This window comes from Poecilia formosa, unplaced genomic scaffold (genome assembly GCF_000485575.1).
Source record: "Poecilia formosa unplaced genomic scaffold, Poecilia_formosa-5.1.2 Scaffold89, whole genome shotgun sequence".
Classification (NCBI taxonomy): Eukaryota; Metazoa; Chordata; class Actinopteri; order Cyprinodontiformes; family Poeciliidae; genus Poecilia; species Poecilia formosa.
In genome coordinates, this window is record NW_006800028.1 from 853723 (window position 1) to 876900 (window position 23178).

The 23178-nt window shown below is 41.1% G+C and overlaps 1 protein-coding gene across 1 annotated transcript in view; it reads left to right on the plus strand.

Annotated features, from left to right (window-relative positions):
* The window catches only part of sh2b3 (SH2B adaptor protein 3), a 57624-nt gene that overhangs the window by 6213 nt on the left and 28233 nt on the right, over positions 1-23178 (plus strand). The window contains exon 2 of the mRNA XM_007557513.2: positions 11682-12800. Within this exon, the coding sequence (XP_007557575.1) occupies positions 11709-12800 (1092 nt within the window). The 5' untranslated portion in view covers positions 11682-11708. The remainder of the gene's footprint in view (positions 1-11681; positions 12801-23178) is intronic.

A 23178-nucleotide genomic window follows, 5' to 3' on the forward strand; every position in this document is an offset into this window, starting at 1 on the left:
CGTGCAACAATAAACAAGAGGTGGAGCACAAAGGCTCGGGGTTAATTTGGCCGTTCTGCGTTTTGTGCCCCTCGTTACGTACCAATGTGTTGCCTTTTCTCTGCTTCCTACTTTTATTTTGTACCTATGTGCTAAAACTTCTGGTTAGTTTTAATTATTTGCAAGTATTAGCAAGATAAATTGTTAAAAAATGCTCCAATCTTTTTCTGTTTGGACCTGTTAACACATATTAAGCGACATACTGCTGATAGATATTATATATTTTAGTCATTTAATCATATTTCCTTACTTTATATTGCATATAAAATATAGAAAAGTGGGCAAAATGACTATTCACACCAGTGCTGTTTAGTAGGCAAACTCTAGTCTGTTCCCCTACAAAGTCCGATTCATCTGAGGAGGTGTGAATGCGCAATTGAACTCTGGCTCGACTCCAAAGGCAGGAGTTGAAACAGGGCATTCTGGGTAAATGCCACCAAAACAAATGCACAACTTTAGCGCTAGCAAGAGAAATAGCTTGTGCTCTCTTACCGAAGGCAAAAGCGAAATCCTATAATCGCTAAAATGACAGTACCCCCATTTTTAATTACATTTCGCGAAGAAGGAAGTTGCGCTCAGTGTCTTCTTCAGAGGTTTTCATGTAATCTCCTCCAGTAATTCTTGGTCCAGCGCCACCACAGGCGAGGGGAGGAACATTTTGGATCATTTGACAGTGCAGTGTGAAAGCGAACCACACCAACTGGAAATACAACAAATGTTGCAACTTTGGTCCCCAATCCAACTGAGTCCACCAGACTATCAGGTGTTGAGCTCCTTTTTAAGAAGAGTGGGTTTTCTACTCTTTGGTGTGGTGATGAAGGCCCCCGCTGTGAGTGGCAAACAAAGGATTGAAGCTTTCTGAGGGGATTTCTGTTTCAACAAAGTGTTAGAAGTTTATTATGTCATTAGGTTTTAGAAGTGGGTTTCCACAAACGTCTCTTTAAGATCAAATGCATCAACTGCAAGCTTTAAACGTGAAACGGGCAGACGCTCTCGTTGCGGCCTTAATCAGCTGATGCCTTCCTCGGGTTGTGGGAACTCAGGGCCCAAAGTTATCTCATGTTTCAGCGCTGCTTCCTCCCTTACAATATGTTCTTCAATTATGTAAGGTGCGCGTGTCTCACTTTCTGCTCTGTTTGCCATCAAAGCTCTTTCACATCTCACTTCACGCAAACAGGAACCCGGAGCGTCAGGGCCCCATCCCGAGCCTGCAACAACTGCAGGTCTTTTATCCGTCGCCCTCCGCTTTCATGCAGCCAATCAATCAGCCAACGATTTGTAAAGAAAACACTTAGCTGCGTGCAGCTAATGTCAGGTTGTTCCACTTTTGTTTGTTGCACAGCAGCGTTTTCCACTCAAGTATAAAACATGAAGTGAAAGGGACGAGGAGAAAGGTCACCTCATGTCAGTTCGTGTTAACTGGTGTGTTGGCTACCAGTGGGACCCGGCTGCTCAGCCTGACAAAACAATGCTGAATAGTAGCTGCTGTGGAGAGGATTCCTGGCATTTTTCTTCTGAGAAAAGATTCAAATAATACTGGATTGTGAGGTTAACCTGATGCAACCCTGTTGTTTCTCCAATGTTTATTAGTTATTTAATAGTGTAAGGTCGTTTTTAGGCTGGTTATATTCAAGCTTCAGGTAATTTTTCTTGATTTTGAATGTTTTATGAATAAATTGACACTGATAATAAAAAAACTAATAACTGATAATATTTATAGTCTTGAGCCTCTAAACTATTAAGTGTCATAACTCAATAGTGCCCCCTAGGTGCAGTTAATGGCTTAATTAAGCTCAAGTCATGGAGAATTACCGTCCTTCCCCAAAACACCTGAATCCAAGCCTATCACAGTAATCAATAAATCAATGAATTGCATAATAAACCAAAACAAGCTCAATAATTTCCATTTGGAAGATTGCTTTTCCTCAAGTCTGTCTCTTTTTCTAGCAAATTGGTCTCAACAAGCCCCTTTTTTGAAAGGCAGTTTTGTTCAGAGACTTCAGCATCGATTTTTATATACATATATATATATATATATATGTGTGTGTGTGTGTGTGTAAATTAAAGTTTCACTTGCATTATTATTACCCCATTATGTTACTTGAAAATGGAGTCAGAACAATATTATTGTTTATCGCTGTAACTTCTAGGACGATTTATCATCCAGGAAATTTTTTTTGTCAAGACTCTCCTACCTGAATCAGATAAATGGTTGGTTACCATGGCTTTGCAGTGAATGACTGGCTGCTGATGAGGGAAGTCGGCCATTTGATTCAGGTGTGTTGCAGAAGGGATACATAGACAGTAGGACTGAACTCGATCACCTCTGCTGTGACTCAAGCAGAGGTGAGTCACAGCAGAGGTGACTCGCCTCTGAAAAATCCTGAAATTTTTCTGATTTTTTTTTTTTTAATCCTAGGAGCCAAACAAATGATTCAAAACCAACAAGATCAGCATGTTTCACATGTGAACAAACTCCTTTTAGAAATTTGAGCGGATTGATGTTTCCAGCACATTGCGGCGTTGCAACAACTTTGGATTGTGTATAAGAAAAAAGGGACGAACTTCAAGTTTGTGTTGACACATCACCTGGTAGCCACAGTCAGACTTTTCCTTTCACTCTTTGAGGTCCTAATCCAAGTAGATCACCAACTGAACTACTTTAACCTTTGTCAGAATGTTTCCTTTAAAAATTTAAGACGATACATATTGGGATGTTGATAAGTGATCAGTTTAGCGCAGGCATACATCATCCTAAAACCAACGAAGAAAAACCTCTCAAAATGAAGTCAGTCATCTTGTGCTCTGATAACTTTGTCATGTTATTGTTTGCAATAACCTCCAGTGTTTTGGATTGGCAGATTTGCAAAGTAACTTTGACTTTTATTGTCATTCCAACATCCACTTGCAGTGAACATGGAACAAAATGATGTTTTGTTTGGCTCAAGGACAGTTTTACAACCAGTGATTAAATCTAGGGGGACTTGAAGTTTAAGTTTACAGAATAAATATAAAAATCTCCTCCAATGACCACAAAAAATCAGCAAAAATGGGATCTGGTGTCTATTTCAAATGGGTGAGAGGCATCGGTTGACTCCATCTTCAAATTTTCCAAAAAATAAAGAGATTTTTGCAAAGGGGGAAGCATGCAAAAGTCCTCTATCGAACTGACATGGTCTGAGGTGGTCGGTGTTTCAGTTTTAATTGTAATTCATGAAGTCTATTTTACAGGATGCATCGCGTGCCGCTGTTTATTATAATCTAGCTTTTTTAATATTATTCTAAATAGGAAGTATCACGTTAACTAAAGTATTATTGATTTATTAAGTTGAGGTGATTAAACTGTAAATTGCTATCGGCTAAAACAAACAAGCAGAAATAATCCATAATATCTTCCTGTGTTCAATCAATAAAGCGACACGCTGGCCACACTTTGCTAACATTTTTTTTTTCATCCACTAAATTTCTCTACCTGCTTGACCTTTTCAGGGCCTCATGGGGTCAATGGGTGAGAGAAGAGGTCACCAGTTTATCACAGAGCAACACAATCAGCCATGCATTCACAAGGGCAAAATAGAGTGGCCAGTATAACTAACACGCATGCTTTGGGGAAAACGTGCAACTCGGCACATAAAAAGCTACATAACATGTTAAATCGCAGTAATAATGAAAATTTCAACACATGAAGGAGAGCTGTGAGAACGTTGTGATGACTTCAGAAATACAGAATTTTCAAATGTAATGCAACTTTATTGAAAATCTTCAAGAGCATCTCTGCTTCAGTGTGTAACTTTAGCTGCAGTTAGCTTAGCTCAGTACTCATTAGCTTCATAGTGTAAAATGAGCTGATCAGGTTTGGCTTTTTGCATGAAAAAGGAGCAGCAGACTTGCTTTGCTGTGTTGTTTTGAATGAGTTTCTGTTTTTGCAGGCGTCGGCTTTAGATGGAGCATGAAACAACCGGTCCATCTGTGTTTGCTTTAAAGAAAAAAAAAACCCAAACATGTTCTTCTAAATATTCATGAATCTTGTAGGGTTTTTGCTGGGTTTTCATCCCAGATGTTTTTCTGGCCTTTGCAGGAGGAAGCGGTCGATTTGGTGTTTTCATATAATAATCCTTCCACCCTGTCTTTATTATCACAGTGAACAAATGCAACAGGAGACGTTTTCACAAGCAGTGCTTGTTGTTGTAGAGCTCAGCACAAAAGGTCTTCCTTCAGCAGCTCTTGAGTCATCTCCCCGGGTCTTGACGTGACGCCGTGGTCTGGTGTGCCTTTGTGCGAGTGTGTGTGCACACACTGCCTCTGCCTGTGTGCGCTGGTTGCTGCTTGCCAGGGCAGGGCAGGGCTTCCTGTTTCTGTGATTGCTGCCCAGGCACAGCAGAGTCGAGATCCTTTCGTCTCTGTTCCTCTCTTGCTCTGCCACCTGGACCTTTACCCACAAACTTGGCGCCATCTCCGCTCCTTTCGCCTCCTCGCCTGCCTGTTATTCTCGCTTCCTGCCTGCCCTCTTATTATTTCTAGCTATCCTTGTGATTTTTGTCTCTGTCTCCTCCTTTTCCTTTCCATGCTTGATATTTCTCTCTCCTTCCAGCTTTTTTCTTTGAACAGCTCCCACTCTGACACAGTCTCTCTTCTTCCTCTGTAAATTTATCCACCACTCTGATTCATTCAGTGATTCAGAGACTGAAAATTCAGAGGCGCTAATAAAAATTTCCTTTTTTTTTTTTTCTGGGGTCTGTGGTGCACATGTTGGTGCATTTTATTAATTAATTTTTTCCCCCCTTCGGCCGGTTTTTACAGGAAAATCTGGAGCTTTTGATGTCTATGCGGGCCTTGATGCCATGCAGATTAATTGAGTCACATGCAACAGATTGAATCCGGCCAATCTCTGCAACAAGGCCGGAGCTATAAAAAGGTCAGACGGATGTGGCTTCTTGTAAATTACATTTTACCTAATGAGTAATCTCAATTAGCAGCACATCCCATTTTGGCAGGAGTAAACCACCAAACTGCATGGAGTATGGGAACAAACTCGTTGAGAGGCAAACCGGGTCTTTTGGATTTGTTTTTCTCTTGAAAGTGGAAAAAAAAATCATTAAGCTGATTAGTAAAGTGGAGAAATACTTGAAGTTTGATGAAAATATGACCGAGCCAAATCAGTTCAATTAACTCACAGCTGTTTCTGTGGGAAAACCCAGATTATTGGCTATAAAGCAAGAATTAAATAGTCAGGAAATGATTTGCTGACTCGCTGGATAAAGTCTGAGTCTCATAACTAAAGATCTTGTTACAATAAATATGTGAAGCAGTTCCTCAAGGTTGTTTAAAGTTGGATTTTGCATAAAATCTTTTTGTTAATTATGTCAAATATCTAAAGTGTTATTTTGTTTCTCTGGTTCTTCTGTGGTCTTGAACTTTCTGGAATTGGGATAAGAATTGTTAAAAGAGATAAAAGGCTAAAGTTTCTAGACTTAATTCAACCTGGGTTTATGTCCCACAGTTGTTGTTTTGTTTTTTTTGCAAACAAATAAAAATATGATTTAATAAATCGAAGGTAATCTCCCCATACTTGGTGTAGATCTGATGAGATGAAAAGCTGAAAAAGCCCTTTATCCCATTTCAGAAAACCAACATAACTGCTGTGTTGTTTCATGATTTCATGACACACAGATAATCAAAGCCCACCAGTGAAATGTTAGAATGAGTTGAGCACAGTAAAGTAGATGAAAAGTGTGGAAATGCATTAATATTTGTAGGAACCCCGTGTAATATTGTCCAGTTGACCATGTGTAAGAAAAAAACCTGTAATTGTGAATATTTTGTGTAATTCTGAAGAAGTACAACAGGCTACTTGTGTCACAGAGATTAAATCTGGCAGGTTGTAACATCTGCAGATCATAGAATTGAATACAATATAACCAACATCAAATATTCACCATTTTGCTGACATAGAGGAAGAATAATCAAAGTATTTATTAATCCAACACTGATTGGATTAACAAATACTTTGTGTTATTTTTACACAGACTCCTCGGGAGTCCTGCAGTGACTTGATTGTCATTAAAGAAGGATTATCATTTTGTAGATATGCGGAAACACGCTTTTAGACCAGAACAATTATTAAATTATTACCATTCTATTTCATAGTTGGCGTCTTGCATGAATGAGAAATAAACTGTGTCTCAGGCGCTTTTTGCATGACGCTCAGCATGCAGCCGGCGCTCTCAGTCGCCTGCTATGAATACTTGACCCGAAAGCTCAGAGACCACATGAGTGTGTGTTCATCAAACAAGCTGTTCCCAACCGAGGGCGACAGGGAGCACACAGTGGTGTGTGAGAGCTGATACCGGGCTCTGCAGATATAAATAGGACCTCCCTGCAGTTGGGCTTCCACCAGTCGCACTGATAATTATCTCCGTGTTGTATAAGCGTCGGTCTTTGTGGATTTTAATTTATTGCCTTTTCTGGTGAAATAAGTGAAGTTTCCTGGGTTTTATTTGCTCAGTTCTTCTGTCCGAGTTTGCTCTGGATGCGCTTCAGCAGCAGTTCATGTTGCTAGATGTTAGGCTCAGGTCCTGGTGAGCCTCTACTAGAGCAAAAGCATCAGATTTTCATGTTTGGCATTAAAAAGTTTTTTAAAAATTACCCAAAATGTTAAAAAGTTAATATTCTTTTAAATTATTTGGACAAATCTTCCTAATTATCATCATTGTGACATAGTTGCTGGACTGCCAGTTCCAGTTAAGTGTTGCTTTTTATAAGAATATTGTTTTTAATTGTCTTCCAAATTATTTGTGAGAAATGCAGCAAAACTTCTTTCCTACACTTCAGTGTCGTCACCGCTGATTTTCCACCGCTACAATCCATCTCAAGTCTGGTGACATCAATGATAACAAAATTTCAATTTGCCTGCAGAAACTGAATGCGTGCATTGCCCCTAAAAATTGCATTGTTGCACACATTGATATTTGTTGATTTTTCAGCTATAATTTTGAGGCGAGTCTCACTTTTAGGGCTCTTTTCCTCTCTTATGCTCATTTTGCGCCTTTGACCTGGTATACATTTGTTTTTTCTTACCAGTTCATTTGGGTTTCTTTGGTTCTGACCTCAGTAACCAACCTGCAGCTTCTCTGAAACGTGAAACGAATTTTGCTTGGATTTATTTGGGTTTGATCTGGATTGTAATTCATTGTTTTATTGGGTTCAAGTCACAAATGAGATTTAGAGCCTCAATCCATTGAAACATGGTTAACACAAATTTTTAGACATTAGGTAACTGAATTAAAATCTAAATTAGATTTGAGCATATTTATTACCATTTACCCCCATAATCCATAAAAACACTTAACTACAAAGAGACGTGATCTGATGGTTTATGTCCATCAGATCATGGACAGGAAATGAGTTAAAAGGGACAAAATGGACACATTTTGGTATGAAATGAGAGGTGAATTGGTCCGGCTACGTTTATTTCTTCTCGTCTGATGAACTGCAGCAGATTTAAGCAGCTTATCCATAAGTTGCTCCATGCAGAGCTTCATTGGCTCTTCATGGTGTTTGAGGTGTCAAATTACTTTAAATGGCATGAAAGACATGAGCGGAAGATGAGGGTGAAAGAAAGGAAAGAATGCTGAAGCATTGACTCGTGTCCTGATGGAGTGTTTTCCAGTTTGCTTGGACTTGCCTATGTCGTTTGATCTCCAGCTGAACGTTGTTCCACAGAACCATAATGTGGCAAGCAAGCATCAACTTAGGGTTAGAGTTCCTGGATAATAGCGGAGAAAGAACAACAAAGCTGTTTTAACCTCTTTTTGTTCTCCCTGTGGCCCGCAGTTGAGGTAAAAATAAAAGGAAGCGAGGATCCGATCACATCTGGTGATCCTCATGCCAGAGAGAGGCGAGAGGATGAAAAGAAAAAGGAAAACCCTGGGAACAGAGACGGGCCCGAGGGATACGGCGAGAGGAAGTGTGTGTCTGTGTATGAGTGTGTGTGCATGTTCTGTAGTGGGTCAATGCTGAGTCATCGCTGGGCTGGCCAGGCAGATAGAAACAGGCTCTCGCGGTGGGGGGGAGAGGCCAGCTGGAGGGGGGCGAGCGCGCACTGAGCATGCTCCGAAAACTACAGGAAGGGAATTGGTTGTTGTGACAGGACGCATCCAGGAACCGCGGTGACGCAATGTTTCACGATGGCAAGTTTGCTCAGCCTCATTGACGTACGAGGACCGTCGGTAGATCCACCGCCGCCGGTCCAGGAAAACTTTCTGGTTTTATTAAGAGTCTACGCACCAAGATTTAACAAGTTTTCATCTGCGAGCGTCAGCCACAAGATAACAAGACAAGTTGCTCCATGTTTGTCTCGACCACAACGACGTCCCCCTTCCCCCCGCCACCGCCGCTCACTCCCTCCCCTCCTGTTTCTTGTGGGTTTCTGTGATATGTTGGACCCGGTCTTTAACCCCCCCTGACTCCCATCATCCTTCGCTCACAAAACCTTGCACACACATGAAGGCTTCCTGTGTTAATAAAACCTTCTTGGCACAGAATGAATCCTTTTCAGTGCTACAGCGGTTTAGCTGTAAGTGTGTTTTGTTGTTCACTGGAAGAGAGTAACGGCAGAGAACGGAGGTGTTTTTGGATCAGATTGCCTCCAAAATTTTACAATATTTAATGTCATGAAGCCATAAAATAAAATTGTGCTTCATAATAAGAAAGCCTTTGATTGAAGCTTGGTTCATATCTGTTCAGAGGACATTAGGATCTTTTTTTATACTTTCATCATAATAATTGGTTAAGAAAAAAACTAATTTTTACTTCCTGCATAGAAATCTTTAAAAAAGTATTAAAAAAAACAAATAACTGCGGAAAACAAGACATCTACAGTTACTAGACAACAGTCGTCACATTTGCTTTGTTGGCTGAACTGTTTGATTCTACCGACTACTTTTTAATGTCATGAACGTCGTTTCAGAGATTTTTCTTAAGTAAAAGTCAGAAAGTGTGGCGTACATTTGTACTCATCCCCCATAATTTAATACAGATGTAACTTTTGTTGCAGTTTTGCCCATGAGAAGACTGAGAATCATGCTCTTTATTCTTTGCTAAGTAGCTTGAGCTCAGTCAGGATTGTGAATAGCCATTTATCACAAATTAGCTTAAGGGTGTTTTCACACCTCATAGACTGGTAGACTTGGTTTGAACGGGAAATAAAATTTCAACATTGGTTACATTTTCAGCTGATGCGGTTTGCTTCCATGCTGTTGAACCCGTTCACCCTCTTGCCTGTGGGGGCGCTGCAACTAGAACCACTGAAGGCAGCAACATAAAAACCTCTAAAGAAGACGAGCTCAACAACCTTCTGGTCAAAATATAAACAAAAATGAAGTACCGTCTGATTTTAGCGGTTGTAGGATTTCTCTATCAGTAGACTTTGTTTTGGTCGTATTTACCCAGAATGCCCTGTGTTATAGTCCACTTTCTGCTTAGTGTTCACACATGCTTTCAAACTACACCAGAGTTCACTTCAACTGAACCAAGGCCTAGGTTTTTAGGCAGAACAGAGTTTGCTTTTTTTGGTTTGATTATGCATCCACATCTCCCCAACAAACTTTCTATTCAAACAAAGTTTTTAGTCAGATTAAAGCGGACTAAACTGGGCTGGTGTGAATGCACTCTAAGACTTTTGACTGAGCCATGCTGATGTATGTATATATTCGTGTCTGGCTGTATATTCATGATTGTCCAGCTGGAAGAGAAGCTTCGGCCCGCAGTTTGAATTCTTTTGCATCCTCCAACAGGTTCTTTCCCACATTTAGCTCGATAAAGCTAAATATTGGCTCCCTTGCAGTGTTAGTTTTCTATTTAGCCACCTTCTTCTACATATATGCTGTATACCTCTACATTGCTTTTTGCATTTCAACTTCTTAAGGCATTCTTAGAGTTTTTTTCTTATTGCCAAACGTCTGTAGAGGACAGATTTGAGGAGGGACGACTAATAATTGTCCTGTTGACAGATTGTCCAACCTTAGCTCTGGGCTGCTGCTTTAATTAATGCTCTCCCTGCCCAGCCTGTCCCTTTAGGTTTATGGCCATGTCTTGGTAGATTTGGAGCTGTGCCACACTGGATCGACTCAGTGTTGGTCTGTGAGATCGGGGTGGACTGTCACAGCAGGAAATGTTCACATGGTTTGTTTTTGTGCCATACTTTTTTCATTATTGGATGATTCACTGAGCTGATATTCACAGATAGTGATATTATTTTAAAGATTTAAAGTCCCCCATGTGCATTACCTATGACCTGCCTGCTGTTTTCTTCGGTTCTCACAATGATGTTCGTTCACTGATGGACACACTTTTTAGTTTTTCATGTGTAAAATAAAAATCAGGAAGGGCTGCATAATATTAGGAAAAGATGTTTGTCAGTAAATGTGATAAACATGACTTGAGATACATAAACAAGTAATAGAGACATTAATGTCTTTCATGCAATTAGTCTCTCGTTTTGTCCAGTTTTATCATCTAAAATGTTTTCTGCTGCAGTAAACAAGTACGCTGAATTATTAGTATCTAGTTAAAAAAGTTATCCATCAATCCATTTTTGAACGTTATTAATAGGAATTAATCATTGTCACAATGAAATTTGAATTCTCATGATTAAATATATTTCACGATTTGATAAATTCCTGCCGCCAGCTGCTTTTGCTTTGTGAAATCCCAGTAAAACTCATCAAAATTTGTGGTTGTGCTTTGACCAAGTCAGAAAAGGCCTGAAAACATTTGCAGTTTCTTGTTCTTAAAAGTCCATGTCAGCATGTTAACATAGAACTACAACTTCCTCCCCCAGTTTCTTTGTCTTGCGACGATTTTTAGTTATTCTTGCTGGTTGTGTGGATTGAAACAATAACAAATTATGTTGTGTTATTTCAAAGAAATGGAATCCTAATCTCTTATTGGTAAAAAGGAAGAACCCAGATGCATTATAAATAGGATGTGTGTTTAAAAGGCTTTATTTGACGTCGTGGTTCTGATCTCCGCTGCTTTAAGGCAACACTGACTCACTGGGAGGTGAGAAAGCAGAAGGAAGACTGAAACGGGTCACATGCAAATACAGAAAAGCACAGATGGTTCTGCGTGCAGTGTGGTTGATTGAGAAGTTTTTAATTTTACTTCCTCAACAAGCGGCTCATTCACTCTGACCCATTCCTATCAATTATTTCAAATATTTCACTCAGTTCAGCTTCCTCCATTTGCTCTGTTTTCTAGTTTTTCGTTCATTCAGCTGGTCTTTCCAGTGAACTTTGGTCATGCTTTTATCTACAAGACTCATCCATGGTTGATCGCCCAAGATTATTTTGCTTAGATCCTTGAAATCCAATTAGTGCCACTGAAAAACTGGGCACTGATAAAATCAGCCTGTTTGGACCAGTGGCTCAACTTTCAACCAGCAAAATAATAAATCTTTGTAATTCCTGGTGTGTAGTGTCGTTTAAGAGGGTAAATCTGCCGAATGTGCTAATTTCTTTCTATCTGATTTATCAGCTAATCGATAAGAATAATCGATTAGTAAAATAATAGGTAGCTGCAGCCCTGTAAGTTTCCCTCCAAATGTTCTCAATTAATTGATTTTTGTTTTTCTGTGTCTGCAGTGATTCTCTGCCAGTCTGGTTACTGCAATGAATGGTAACACTATCCATCCAGCCAACACCACTTCAGCAGGAGGAGGTCCGAGCGTAGCGGCGCCACCCAGAGGCTGGCGGGAGTTCTGCGAGCTGCATGCCATCGCCACCGCCCGGCAGCTGGCTGGACATTACCGGAGCTTCGCCAGTGAGCGCCCGCAGCATGAGCTGGTCCCGCCGGAAACCTTCTCCAAGCACTTCACCGACCTCTTCCAGCAGCACTTCTGCCAGGAAGTCGACAAAGATGGCGCCTCCGGAAGCGCCTCCGCCACAGCTCCCTCGCCGCACGCCCTGATCAACCAGCTGCGGCACTCGACCTTGTCGCAGGACTACCGGGAGGCGAAGCGGTCAAGCGGAGGAGCCGCGTCGATATCCACGGTACCAAAAGTGGAGCCGGTAGTGGTGAGTCCGGAGCCGGAGCTGCCACTGAGATGCGCTGCCAGGAACTCCTTTTCCGGGTCGCGAAGCGTCGGCGGCGGGTCGCTGCTGATTCAGAGCCACAGCAATGACGAGATCTCGGCCGCTGATCGTCACCAGCCGTCAGAGCGCCACTCCTCGGACTCTTTGGTGCCAGGTTCTGGAGGACACGGCGACATCACGCATTTCCCTGTCAGCCAGATCCAAAAGACAGTGCAGTGGATTTTCCAGAAACGGCAATCCCGCAGCTCCCACTCCTCCCAGGACCTGTCTCCCACCAACCCTAACCCCGCCACCGCCAACAACAGCCCCTCAAACAACGGCGACAGAGTGGACGAAGGCTCGTCCTCATCCTCTTCCTCCCAGTCGTTCTCTTTTCAGAACTTTGAGGCCACGGCTCCGGCCACGTTGCACCGGCCCAGAGTCGTCTCGCATCTCCTGGAAGGTTTCCGTTGGTTACGCAGCAGAAGCATGCGGCTCCGGAGGCTGGATGTGAGCGGCTGCTGCAAGGAGGGCCAGCTCAAGTACCTGCTGGTGGATGACACTATCTCGGACTCTCAGCCCAACTGGCAACGCTGCCGCCTGCTGGTCAGGAGGATCAGAGACACTCAAAGTGGAGGGGGCAGAGCAGGAAGTGAGAGGTACCAGCTGGAGCTGTACGATCCCCCAAAGGTAGGTTGCCATGATTTTAAATGGGATCTTTTTATGCAACATTCACATTTTGCACATTTTTGTACTTCTCCTTGAGTCTCTGCTGCTTCCACAAACAGCCTAGTCGCTTAATAAAATGATGGAGACAGTTTTTGGCAATAAGTTTATGTTGTTTGGTATCTAGAAAATGAGCAGTTTCAAAAACCTTCCGAATGTAACGTGACAACCCAGCAAAACCCGTCACCTTGCATCCCAAGCTGAGCTCCAGCACGTTTAATCATTTGGTTTTACTGCTCTATGTTGACTTACCATTCAGAAACCGCTTGCTGCATTCTTGTTGATTGCGCAGGAGTCTCAAGTGAAAACGAAGCATGGTTTTTATTTGTAAATCAGATCACGCTCAGTCAGAGTTGAAGGTTCTTGCTTCAACTCTGTTTTGCTGTGGTTCTTGCTTTACGTTTTGGGTCGTTATCCGGTAGGAATGTCCTCAGGACTTTAGCAGCCTCTAAACCAGGGGATCAAACTCATTTTAATTGTGGGCCATTAAAGAGCTGGTTGTGGCAGGATGGATCAATAAAAGTACCCATCAAATGTAGTTAAAATGTTAAATGAGTACCTCTTAAAATTAAATAATATGGAACATCAAGCTTCTCTCTGGCCGCTGTAGAAAAGCACCCCACAGTATGATGCTGCCACCACCAAGATTCACCATGGAGTTGATGTGTTCAGGGGGTTGTGGCCGATACTTACATGAGAAACCAATCTTATCCTCTAATCTTATCTACCTCTGCAAAGGTGTGAGAATCAGCCACTGTCCTCTTTTGCTCTGCAGTGAAATCTGACTGACGGAAACGACACCAAGTCACGACTGCAGGTCCGCTGCTGCCAACTTAGCAACTTTACTGCTATAATGTGGCCACTGTCCAGACAAAACAAAATCAGCATCGGCCTAAGTCTGAATCCTTAAGATTTGTGGTCAACCCAGAAAACTGTAATCGCTCCCCAACTTAATATAAATGAACTCCTCTTTAGAGGTTTCTACCTGCAGCAAAATGTTGAAAAACTTGTTTCCTTTTCATTTCGGTTCAAATCATGCTTTTCAAATGAAATTCCAATTAAATACAATTAATTTTGTGGCTCAAACATGGCAGCTTTTACAGAAAATTACAAGAAAATATTCTACATTTTTAGGTTGGTGGTTTCATGACATGAAGTCTACATGTTTCACAGGTTTTCCTTCGAAAACGAGAGATGTGGAAATGCTTAGGGCAGCGGTGTGTCAGTCGGTCTAAAGCAATCACTTGGTTGTGAAATCCATGCGGGGTGACTTACAGTAAAACCTTTCTGAAAATGAAGGAAGGTGATTGGTATCATTGTCAGTAAATCCCACTTCTGCAATTACATGCTGCGTGTTTTTATTGACAGACATGTTGAGGCTTTTCACACTCGCTGCAGGTGGCTTTGAGATTTTTCCGTCTCACGTGGTTATTCTCAAGTTTATTCCTCTTGAACGTGGCCATTACTCAAACGTAGTGAGACGAAAATAGATTTTCGTCCTCGAAATTGTACTTGTCTTGGTTTAACTAGCCAGGTAAATAAGGTACAAGTCTTTGCACAGATGTCACATTGCTTTGAGCTTCATGGTGATTTTCGTACAGATTTGCTTGCAACGCAAATCCCAAACCGCCTACCCACACATTTATCTGTCTTTTCAGGTTAGACATGCAGGTGCTCAACAACACCACAGCACCTTTTGGGTTTCGTCGCCAGAATCTGATAATTGATTGCTTATGCCGTTCTCAGTGCAGATGTTTCACAGGACTATGCTTGATCGGATTCTGCGTCGGCATTTCTCAAAAAGTTCTTTTACTTCTCAGAAGCGCACACCACCGAGCCCTTCAGCATCTGTCGGGTTCCTCTTCTTGTGTTTCATATCTGAGCGAGATAAGGCTGCAGATCTGTTTGTGTCAATAAGATGGAAACCCACAGAAACCCTTTAAAGGGCTTGTTAGTGTAACTTCGCCAGAGAATGCTGCTGCTTATCCCCCCCCCTTAAAATCAACACAAACATGAAGAAGGCAGAAAAAGTCACTTCCTGTTTCCAGCTGTTTTAGTTGCAGGGTTTCCCCCCCACTCTTCCTTTTTTACAAACACCATCCCTTTCCTCTGCCCCATTATTGTTTGGTTTTCAGTGCTTTGCTGCACGGTTCGCCACATGACAAAAAAGCTGCGATGACATTTAGCTTCGCCTCAGAAAAGCTGCTCGTTTTTCAGGTGGTTTTCGTCGCGTTGTTGCCTTCTGTGGAGGATTTGATGTTGTACCAGCAGGAGAGGGGTTCACTCTAAACTTGTCTAGTCACAGTTCGGTGTGGTTCAACTGTCAAAACCCCAATCATTTAATGTTAAATGCCGAATATGAGACCAGAGGTGAGGTAGGTGAGAAGGCATCAGGAAGCAGAGTTTGGGTTTGGAGTTTATCTGCCTGTTTCTTTCTAATGAATCATTTGAAATGACAAAAAAAAAAACAAAGTGAATTTAGCTGTGAATTTTTCCCAGTGTGGCATTTCTGTGCTGAGTTACATCAAAGCGTCAGCAACCTTTATGCATTCTTTTACCCTTTGGTGTGTAGATATACCTCCCACACTCTTTCCTGTTTGTTTGGGGTTGGTTTCAGCCAGGCACAACGTCTCTGCTTCTGAATCCGTGGCTAATAAAAACCTACTTAACCTGCAAATATGACACAGCCACGCTGAGAAACTCATGTTTTCTTGACCTATATGCATTTTCTCAAAGTGTTAGATTCCCCTCATCTCACAACAACACAGCAGGATGTTTTCTCTTTCTCTTCTTTTGAGCCTAAAACCCGTGCTTGGCTCCTCACATTGGGTTTAAAGCCCGCCGTACTTCCAGACGGGACGAGCTAGGCTGGGTCTCTGCATGGGGTAGTGCAAGGAAAGCCGTTGCATGCATGCGCGTGTGTGTGTGCGCGTGTGTGTGTGTGTGTGTGTTTGAACCTTTTATATTTAGCAGCCCTCAGCTCGTCAGGCAGCTGCAGCCCTAACCATGTGCGTGAGGTAATTTGGTTGATGATAGAGCCAGAGTGATACGTGTGTGCATGCGTGTGTGTGTGTTGGCAGAATTGACCCTGCTCTTTGCTGTGCAGTAAGCCAGTTGCATTGTTGCTCTGAGCGCGCTCCCTCTCTTTTCTCTGGGTGTTTAGTCTTGGCAGGACAGACAGATAAAGCCTGAGAATGGCCTTAAAAGGAAGGAGCGCTCTGGAGAAGCATGCTCCCGTCTTTACATACACACAGAATATAAAGCACATGCATCCCACCCCCCTGACCCAGAAAAAGTAATTCAAGCAGCATCCTGGAAGGAGATGGTGCTGCCATGTTAAGTGTTGCTGCAGCTGCATTTTTTTGTGAATGTAAATCGAGTTTTCACACATAGTAAGTGGGATATTTTTTGCAAGCAGAGGTTCTCGCCCTGTATGCAACTCTTGGCTTCCCAGAGAGAAAAAAAAAGAAGTCATAGGTCATGCTAATGCATGCAAACCTTATTTTTATCTGTAGATGCGTGTGTTTTTGAAACAGAAGTAACAACAGAGATGTAATGTAGCACAAAACAGCTTTCCGTGGAAGCCGATAGTGCCCTTGCGTGAGGAAAGAGCAACCAAAGCGCAGCTGCAGGGTTCCTGCATCAGCTTGAGAAATGAACTAAGCCTTCACATTTTTAGGAATCACATCAGGATGTTGCCTGAATCTACAGAGCTGGTTTTTAGGTCATATGAAAGCCAGCAATAAACAGGATTTAATACAGGAGTGTCCAAAGTGCGGGCCGGGGGCCATTTGTGGCCTTCGAAGGATATTGGGCGGCCCCTCGACGTCAATCCTATAAATGAGCAAACCTGACCTGTAAGCATAGTCGGTTGATTCTGATGGAGACGTTTTTATCTTTTAGGGCAACTTTTCTCACCATAGATAAGTGACATCTTATAAAACATTAGGTGCAAAAAATAGATTCACATTTATTAATGGAATTGTTGCATTTATCTTAGTTTTGCAGTAACAAAACCTGCTTTTTGTCAAAAGTAGGTCTTGTAGCACAAATAACAAACCAATCACACACAAAATGTAACTGTGGACCTGTGTTGTTCTAAGACTTTTTTAATGTTTTGTATCTACAACGGTTTCAGGGTTTCCCCCAGAGTATTCTAAGCCTGGCGGACCACCAGGCTTAGAGTTGCTTATTTATTTTAGTTTTCTTAAATGTTTGCATTTTTTAAGACTTTATAGTCGGTATTCAAGCATTAATCTTCCAATAATTATCAAGTGATATTTCCAAATTTCCTGTCAACTTTAAACATTCTTTAACTCAAAAACGCGACGGATGCATGAATGACTGCCGAGAGCCACAACCACCAGGCTTAGCAAGCTTTCTGTGGGAAACCCTGGGTTTACTGATCTATTTGCAATAAAAATCAGAATTTGTTGATTTAAATAAAATTGTACATTTTATTTTGTTTATTGTTGAGCCAATAAAATGTAAGCCCCATGTGCTTTCAACTTAATAATTTTGGCTCTGATGGCGAAAAGTTTGGACACCACAGATTGACTTACTGGGAAAAGTCAGTTCCGCCTTGTAAGTTCAGCAGAAACCTGCGGCTGTTTCACTTCTTATTATAATCTAAAGTGTTAGCACACACGTTCTGACCTAAAAAAAAAAAGCTCGGTGTTTAAAAGAGAACGTCCTGCTGCAGTGTTTAGGCCTGAGATAAATTAAGATCCAGGCTCTTCGGTCGTCGTAACTGATCCACGAGTTGAAGCTTCTTCACACGTCAGCGCACTTAAAGAGCGATTTTTAACTTCCATGTAATCGATGCCGAGTGCTGAGCTTTTCCCCCTACCTGAAAAGTAAACCTTAATGCGGTGTGTTTGAATTTAATTAAAAATCGCACTTGATGCAGATCTCAGCCGCCCAGCTGGGTTGGAAAAAGTGGGAGTTGAAAGCGAAGCGGCGGCCCGGACCATGAACAAGCGGCTTTCCAGGAGAACAGAAGTGAAAATGCATTTACAGAAAACAGTTGTCAGTAACTCTTACGGTCAAACAGCTGCCTGTAAATCTTCAGCTTTGTTCTTCTCTTTGCATTTGATGTGACACGACCGAACCCCTAGAGAAAACATCTGCAAAGCTGTAATTGACGTGGTGGTGCAAACTCAAAACAGACTACGATTCTTGTTCCTTCTTTGATTCTTTTTTTTCTTCTTCTTTTCAGTCCTCTTTAAAATGTTGTTAAGGAGGCTGATTTCATGTCTTTGTGCTGTTTCGGATATCAAAAAAAAAAAAATCACAAAGCTGAGGGAAGGCATTTCTTATTCCGTTGCAGAAGTAAATCTTGTCTCGTCAGCTGAAAAGACGAGAAGTTTTCTGTGCTGTCTGGGACTTTATCCTCAAGTTCTTCATCATGTCTTGTGTTTTAACTTTGACCTTGTTGTGGACAAAAAACACAATTTCACCATCTACAGGTAGATTTAATTAAACATCAGTCACGTTTCCCCACAGAAAACCTGTTGGGGCGCATCTAGCGACCCGTCGTGTTTTTTTAGTTAAAAAATGTTTAAAGTTGAAAGGAAATTTGAAAATACCACTTAATAATTAAGTGTTACTGGAAGACTGGTAGGTTAATATCTGAACACAAAGTATAAAGGGTAAAAAAAAAAAGAAAAAAAAAAGCTAACACTTAAAAAAAACCTTAAATAAATCAGCAATTCTAAGCCTGATGGGGGCACAAGTAAAGCCTGGTGGCCCGCCAGGCCTATAATACACTGGGGGAAACCCTGGTCAGTGGATTTTTCTGGGGTTTTATGAAAGATGCCAACATAAAATTGTGCACAGTAATGAATTGGAAGCAAACTGATGTAGGACGCCATGTTAGGTGTTTTACCTCCCAGCCTAGTGAGACTCCAACCGGCGGTGGAAACGCTGTCCAGACTGGACTGGACCGTAACATAACCGCACCGATTCCTGCCATGCCAATCAGTGGTAATGAGGCCAAACACAAAATAGTTCCAGCAGTAGCTGGAGTTTGACTGGACCATTCTAACACAGGAATTGATCTAAGCCATTCAGTTGTAGTCATGTCTGTGTGTTGAACCTCCATCTCAGCCTGTAACAGGTTTTCTTCTGTCTTCATGTCTGATGCTGCCACTGCCATGTTTTACTGTGAGGATGGGTTCTTTAGGGTGATGTTAAGTTTGTCACCTGGGTTTTAGTGTTTTCACACCTGATGGTCTGGTAGACGCGGTTCGATTGGAGACCAAGGTTGCAGCATTTGTTACATTTTCACTTAGTACAGTTTGCTTTCACACTGCACTGTGCCAAACGAGCTAAACCCTTTTAAAAGCCTTTTCACCTCCTCACCTGTGGTGGCGCTGCATCAAGAACTGCCAAAGGAAGTGACACAAAGAGCAACTTGCTTCTAAATGAAATGTAAACAAAAATGGAGTGGCGTCAGATTTTAGGGTTGTAGGATTTCTCTTTTGTCGTTGGTAAAGGACTACAAACTGTTTCTCCTTCTAGCGTTTCTTTTGGTTGAATTTACCCAGAATGCTCTGCACTTCAGCTTGCTTCCTGATTTATCCAGTAAACTTGGTGTTCACATATGCATTTAAACCACATCAGTCCACTTCAACTGAACCGAGACCAAGTTTTTTAGTCGAATCAGAGTTTGCTTTTTTGGTCCGCATCAGGGTTCGATTGCGCGTTCACACCTCTTCAAACGAACCGGATCGTCTAGGCAAATAAACCAGAGTTTGATTAAAGAGTACTAAACCCGGCTGATGAGAATTCACTCTTTTTAAAGGTTGTCGCAGTAAATGGGGCTGGAAAAAATATTCATGCCTTTGCAGTTTAGCGGCGGTTGGTGTCAGCATGTCGCCTAACAAAGCCCAGAAAACATTTCAGTTTGTGGCTGTCTGCCTAACACATAGAGGAGTCCCATCGTTGACGTTCCAGACAAGGTGAGGAGTCCTGCCAGGAAAATGGCGTTGTTGTGTCCTCCAGCACGAGTTCCCACAGACGGTTACAGTCTGACATGCTTCCTCAGACCTCCTGTTGCCTCCATCCTAATCATACCCCTCTCATCTCTTTTCAGCTGTGTGTGTTTGTGCTTTTGCATGTGTTAGTTTCAGCTCCTCTGGCCCTAATCTCTCCCACATGGTTTCATTTCATGCTGGTGTGTGTGTGTGTGTGTGTGTGTGTGTGTGTGCGCGTGTGCGTGTGTGTGGCTACACCATGTCTCATGTTGCTCTTGGAGTTTGCTCTTCTGTTTTTATGTGTTGGCACCCCTGCTGCTGTTGGGTTTTTTTTATTTTAAATCTAAAAACCTTTGTTTTTTTATCCAATCGGGGTCATGTAATGCTTTTCCTGAGCCTTCAACTCAAAGAAAATGCAAAAATCCACTGTACCAGGCTCTGTCTTGAAATAAAATGGAACGTTAGGCTGCAATAAACCGAGTTATAAATGAGTCAAGATGCACTCATGTTTGTGATCTATATTTATAGGTCTAAGTTGTGTTTCTTTGCTAGTTGCACGCTCATATTTTCTCTCTGTGTGTGATCTCAAGAGGCGTTTGCAACATCAGTGGAAAATACTTTTCAAAACAACCAGACCCTGGTATCCATCTGTTCTGTGTTACTTGTTGCACTTCAGGCTCTCATATGGCAACACGCAGTGTTAATTTGGCTCTCGCTGCACACCACAACCGAAGCCTCCAACACATGGGCTCCAGTCAGCTGAACAAGAAACGTAACCGATCCAACCGAGAAACACAGGAAACAAAACTGCAGGAGACATGAAAAGACGCTGGTCTGGCTGGCTGGCAGCAGATGCATGCCAAGAAAATAGGAGGACAGGTGAACATCAAGTCGTCTCGCTGACTTTACATTTAAAAAAAAAAAATCCTTGGGATTAATTAATAGAAATGTTCTGCATAGACTTAAATGAGTTTATCTATATCAGATCTGCTAAATTACCCATTTTGTTAGCTCTGTTGTTAGCGGATATTTGGGTTTGTTCTGCAGAGTTAACAGATTGGAAGTGAATTAAACTGTATATGTGCTATTCAAAGCTGTGAAATATCACATTTTAAAATCTTAATATCAGTGTCTAATGACCCCTTCCTTCTTAATATGTTTATACTGCAGCGATTTATCTATTTGTTACACGCTAATGATGCATATGCTATTCTATCGCTAACTGTGTTTCTTTTGACTGTAATGGCAAGTTGGACTTATGAAAATAAATTACGTCAATGGAAACGTGGCAATTTAAAAAAAAATAATCAAATTTTTTGATAAAAGGCTTTTGCGATGGGATAAGGTAATCTATTTATTTCATTTTTAGCCATATCCACACCTATCCCACCTGAGGTAGTAAAGCTAATGAACTTCTGATATCCAGTATGAAAGTAAAACTTTTTTAACTTCCATCTTTTTGACACAATATACTTGAGTCACATATTGCCTGCACATATTACTTCCAGTTTTGATACGAGTCGTGGATAACATATAGATAACAAATACAGCAAAAACATATTTCGCTGCATTTCGAGATATTTAAATCCAGATGTAACCACAGCACAGAGTCGGTCACATGATGCAGACAGACAGAAGCTGCAGCAGCCAATGCATTCTCTCTGTTTTTTTTTTATTATTGCCAACATCGTAAAGGTTGAAAATATCTCAAATAGACCAAAAATCCATATTATTTTGTTACAGTTCACACAAATATTTACTATTTAGTGACTTTTTTATAAAAAATGCTTGCATGAAATGTAACTGGGCAAAATTATAGAATTTATTGGAATTTTATACAGATCATTTAAGAGAGTGCCAATTTTGCATTTTAAAAGACATATTTGGTGTTTGAACTTTTAAAGATGAGAGTTCATCTATTAAATTGACTTAAGATCAATACATAAACTAAAAGCGGAAGAAAAAAAATTTTTAATAAGCGCATTTCTGAGCCTGCCTCTTTATTGTTGGATTGAATATAATTTTAGATTTTTGTATAACTTTTCTTCAGGTTAACTTAGAAAGTGAGCTATTATTAATTTTCTAAGCTACAGAGAGTTATTGTTTGAATTGGACTGACGTTGATATCCATTAGCAAGACTGACGTTAGATTTACCGATATTTTATTTAATCAATTTTTTTTTATCCGATAACTTGATTAATCGTAAGAATAATCGATGGAATACTTGATTACTAAAGTATTTGTTTACAACAGCCCTGCTCTCATGGAACAAACAGTGAAGAAAGCAGTAATAATATTTACAAAAACTCTGTTTTTATAACATCATTATTTGAAATCAATCAAGACGACGATAAATCAAAACCGTTATCATAATCACAAATTTATCACGATAAATGATAAATAATACTTTAAGTGCGCATCACTGTACACAAAGTTAACAAACACATTTTCTGACCCATTAAAACCGAGTTTACTCTAATTGTTCTTCGCTGTCCTTCTCTTTGCTAATTCAGAAACTCAGAAAATCAGTTTAACAGCTAACGAAAGACAACAAAGAGCATCTTCCTCTGGCTCTGCTGATTCTAGCATTCGGAGCAGAGATTGCTTCTTCAGAGACAGTTTCATTTTACATCACAGCAATCTGTGTATCTCACCCACAAAGTCTAATCTTTTCCTCTTTCCAGGGATTGAGTTTCATGAAACCTAGAAATTGTGCCTCGAAGTGAGTCATGCGCTGTGTGGGTGCAAACGCACTGCTCAGCTCTGTGATTACCGAGTGTGTGTGTGTGTGTTCACCACATGTATATAGAGTGAAAATATCATGTAACACACACACACACACACACATCTTCAGCCAGACAGATGAAGCTCGAGACTAGATGTGCTCATGTTTGTCTTTTTTGGCTCTCTGAGATGGATTACTCAAACTTTGGTGTCGCCGCCGCTGCCTTGAAGGTCTTGCTGTTTAGTTTCTTAAATTTGATCCATGCAAACGTCCCCGTCTGTTCCTTCTCCAGCTTTTTCATCACAAGATGATGTCCAGCGCCACAGGGATTTTAACATTTTATAGAAACGGTCTGACCTCTAGCAGCCAGAGTGTTAAATCCACCAGAAAATATTTCTAATATGACCGAATTTCAAGGAAACTGAGAAAGTCGATGTACATTTATTCGCTCATTTCTACCAGAGATGGGCAGAGTACCCAAGAATTGTACTCAAGTAAGAGTATCACTACTTCAACAAACCTTTACTCAAGTAAAGAAGAAAAAGTATTTGCTAAAAAGTTTACTCAAGTACTAAGTAACTGATCAAATTGTCAATCATTTAATTTTTAAAAATTACATAATCAGACGGATCCAAATGT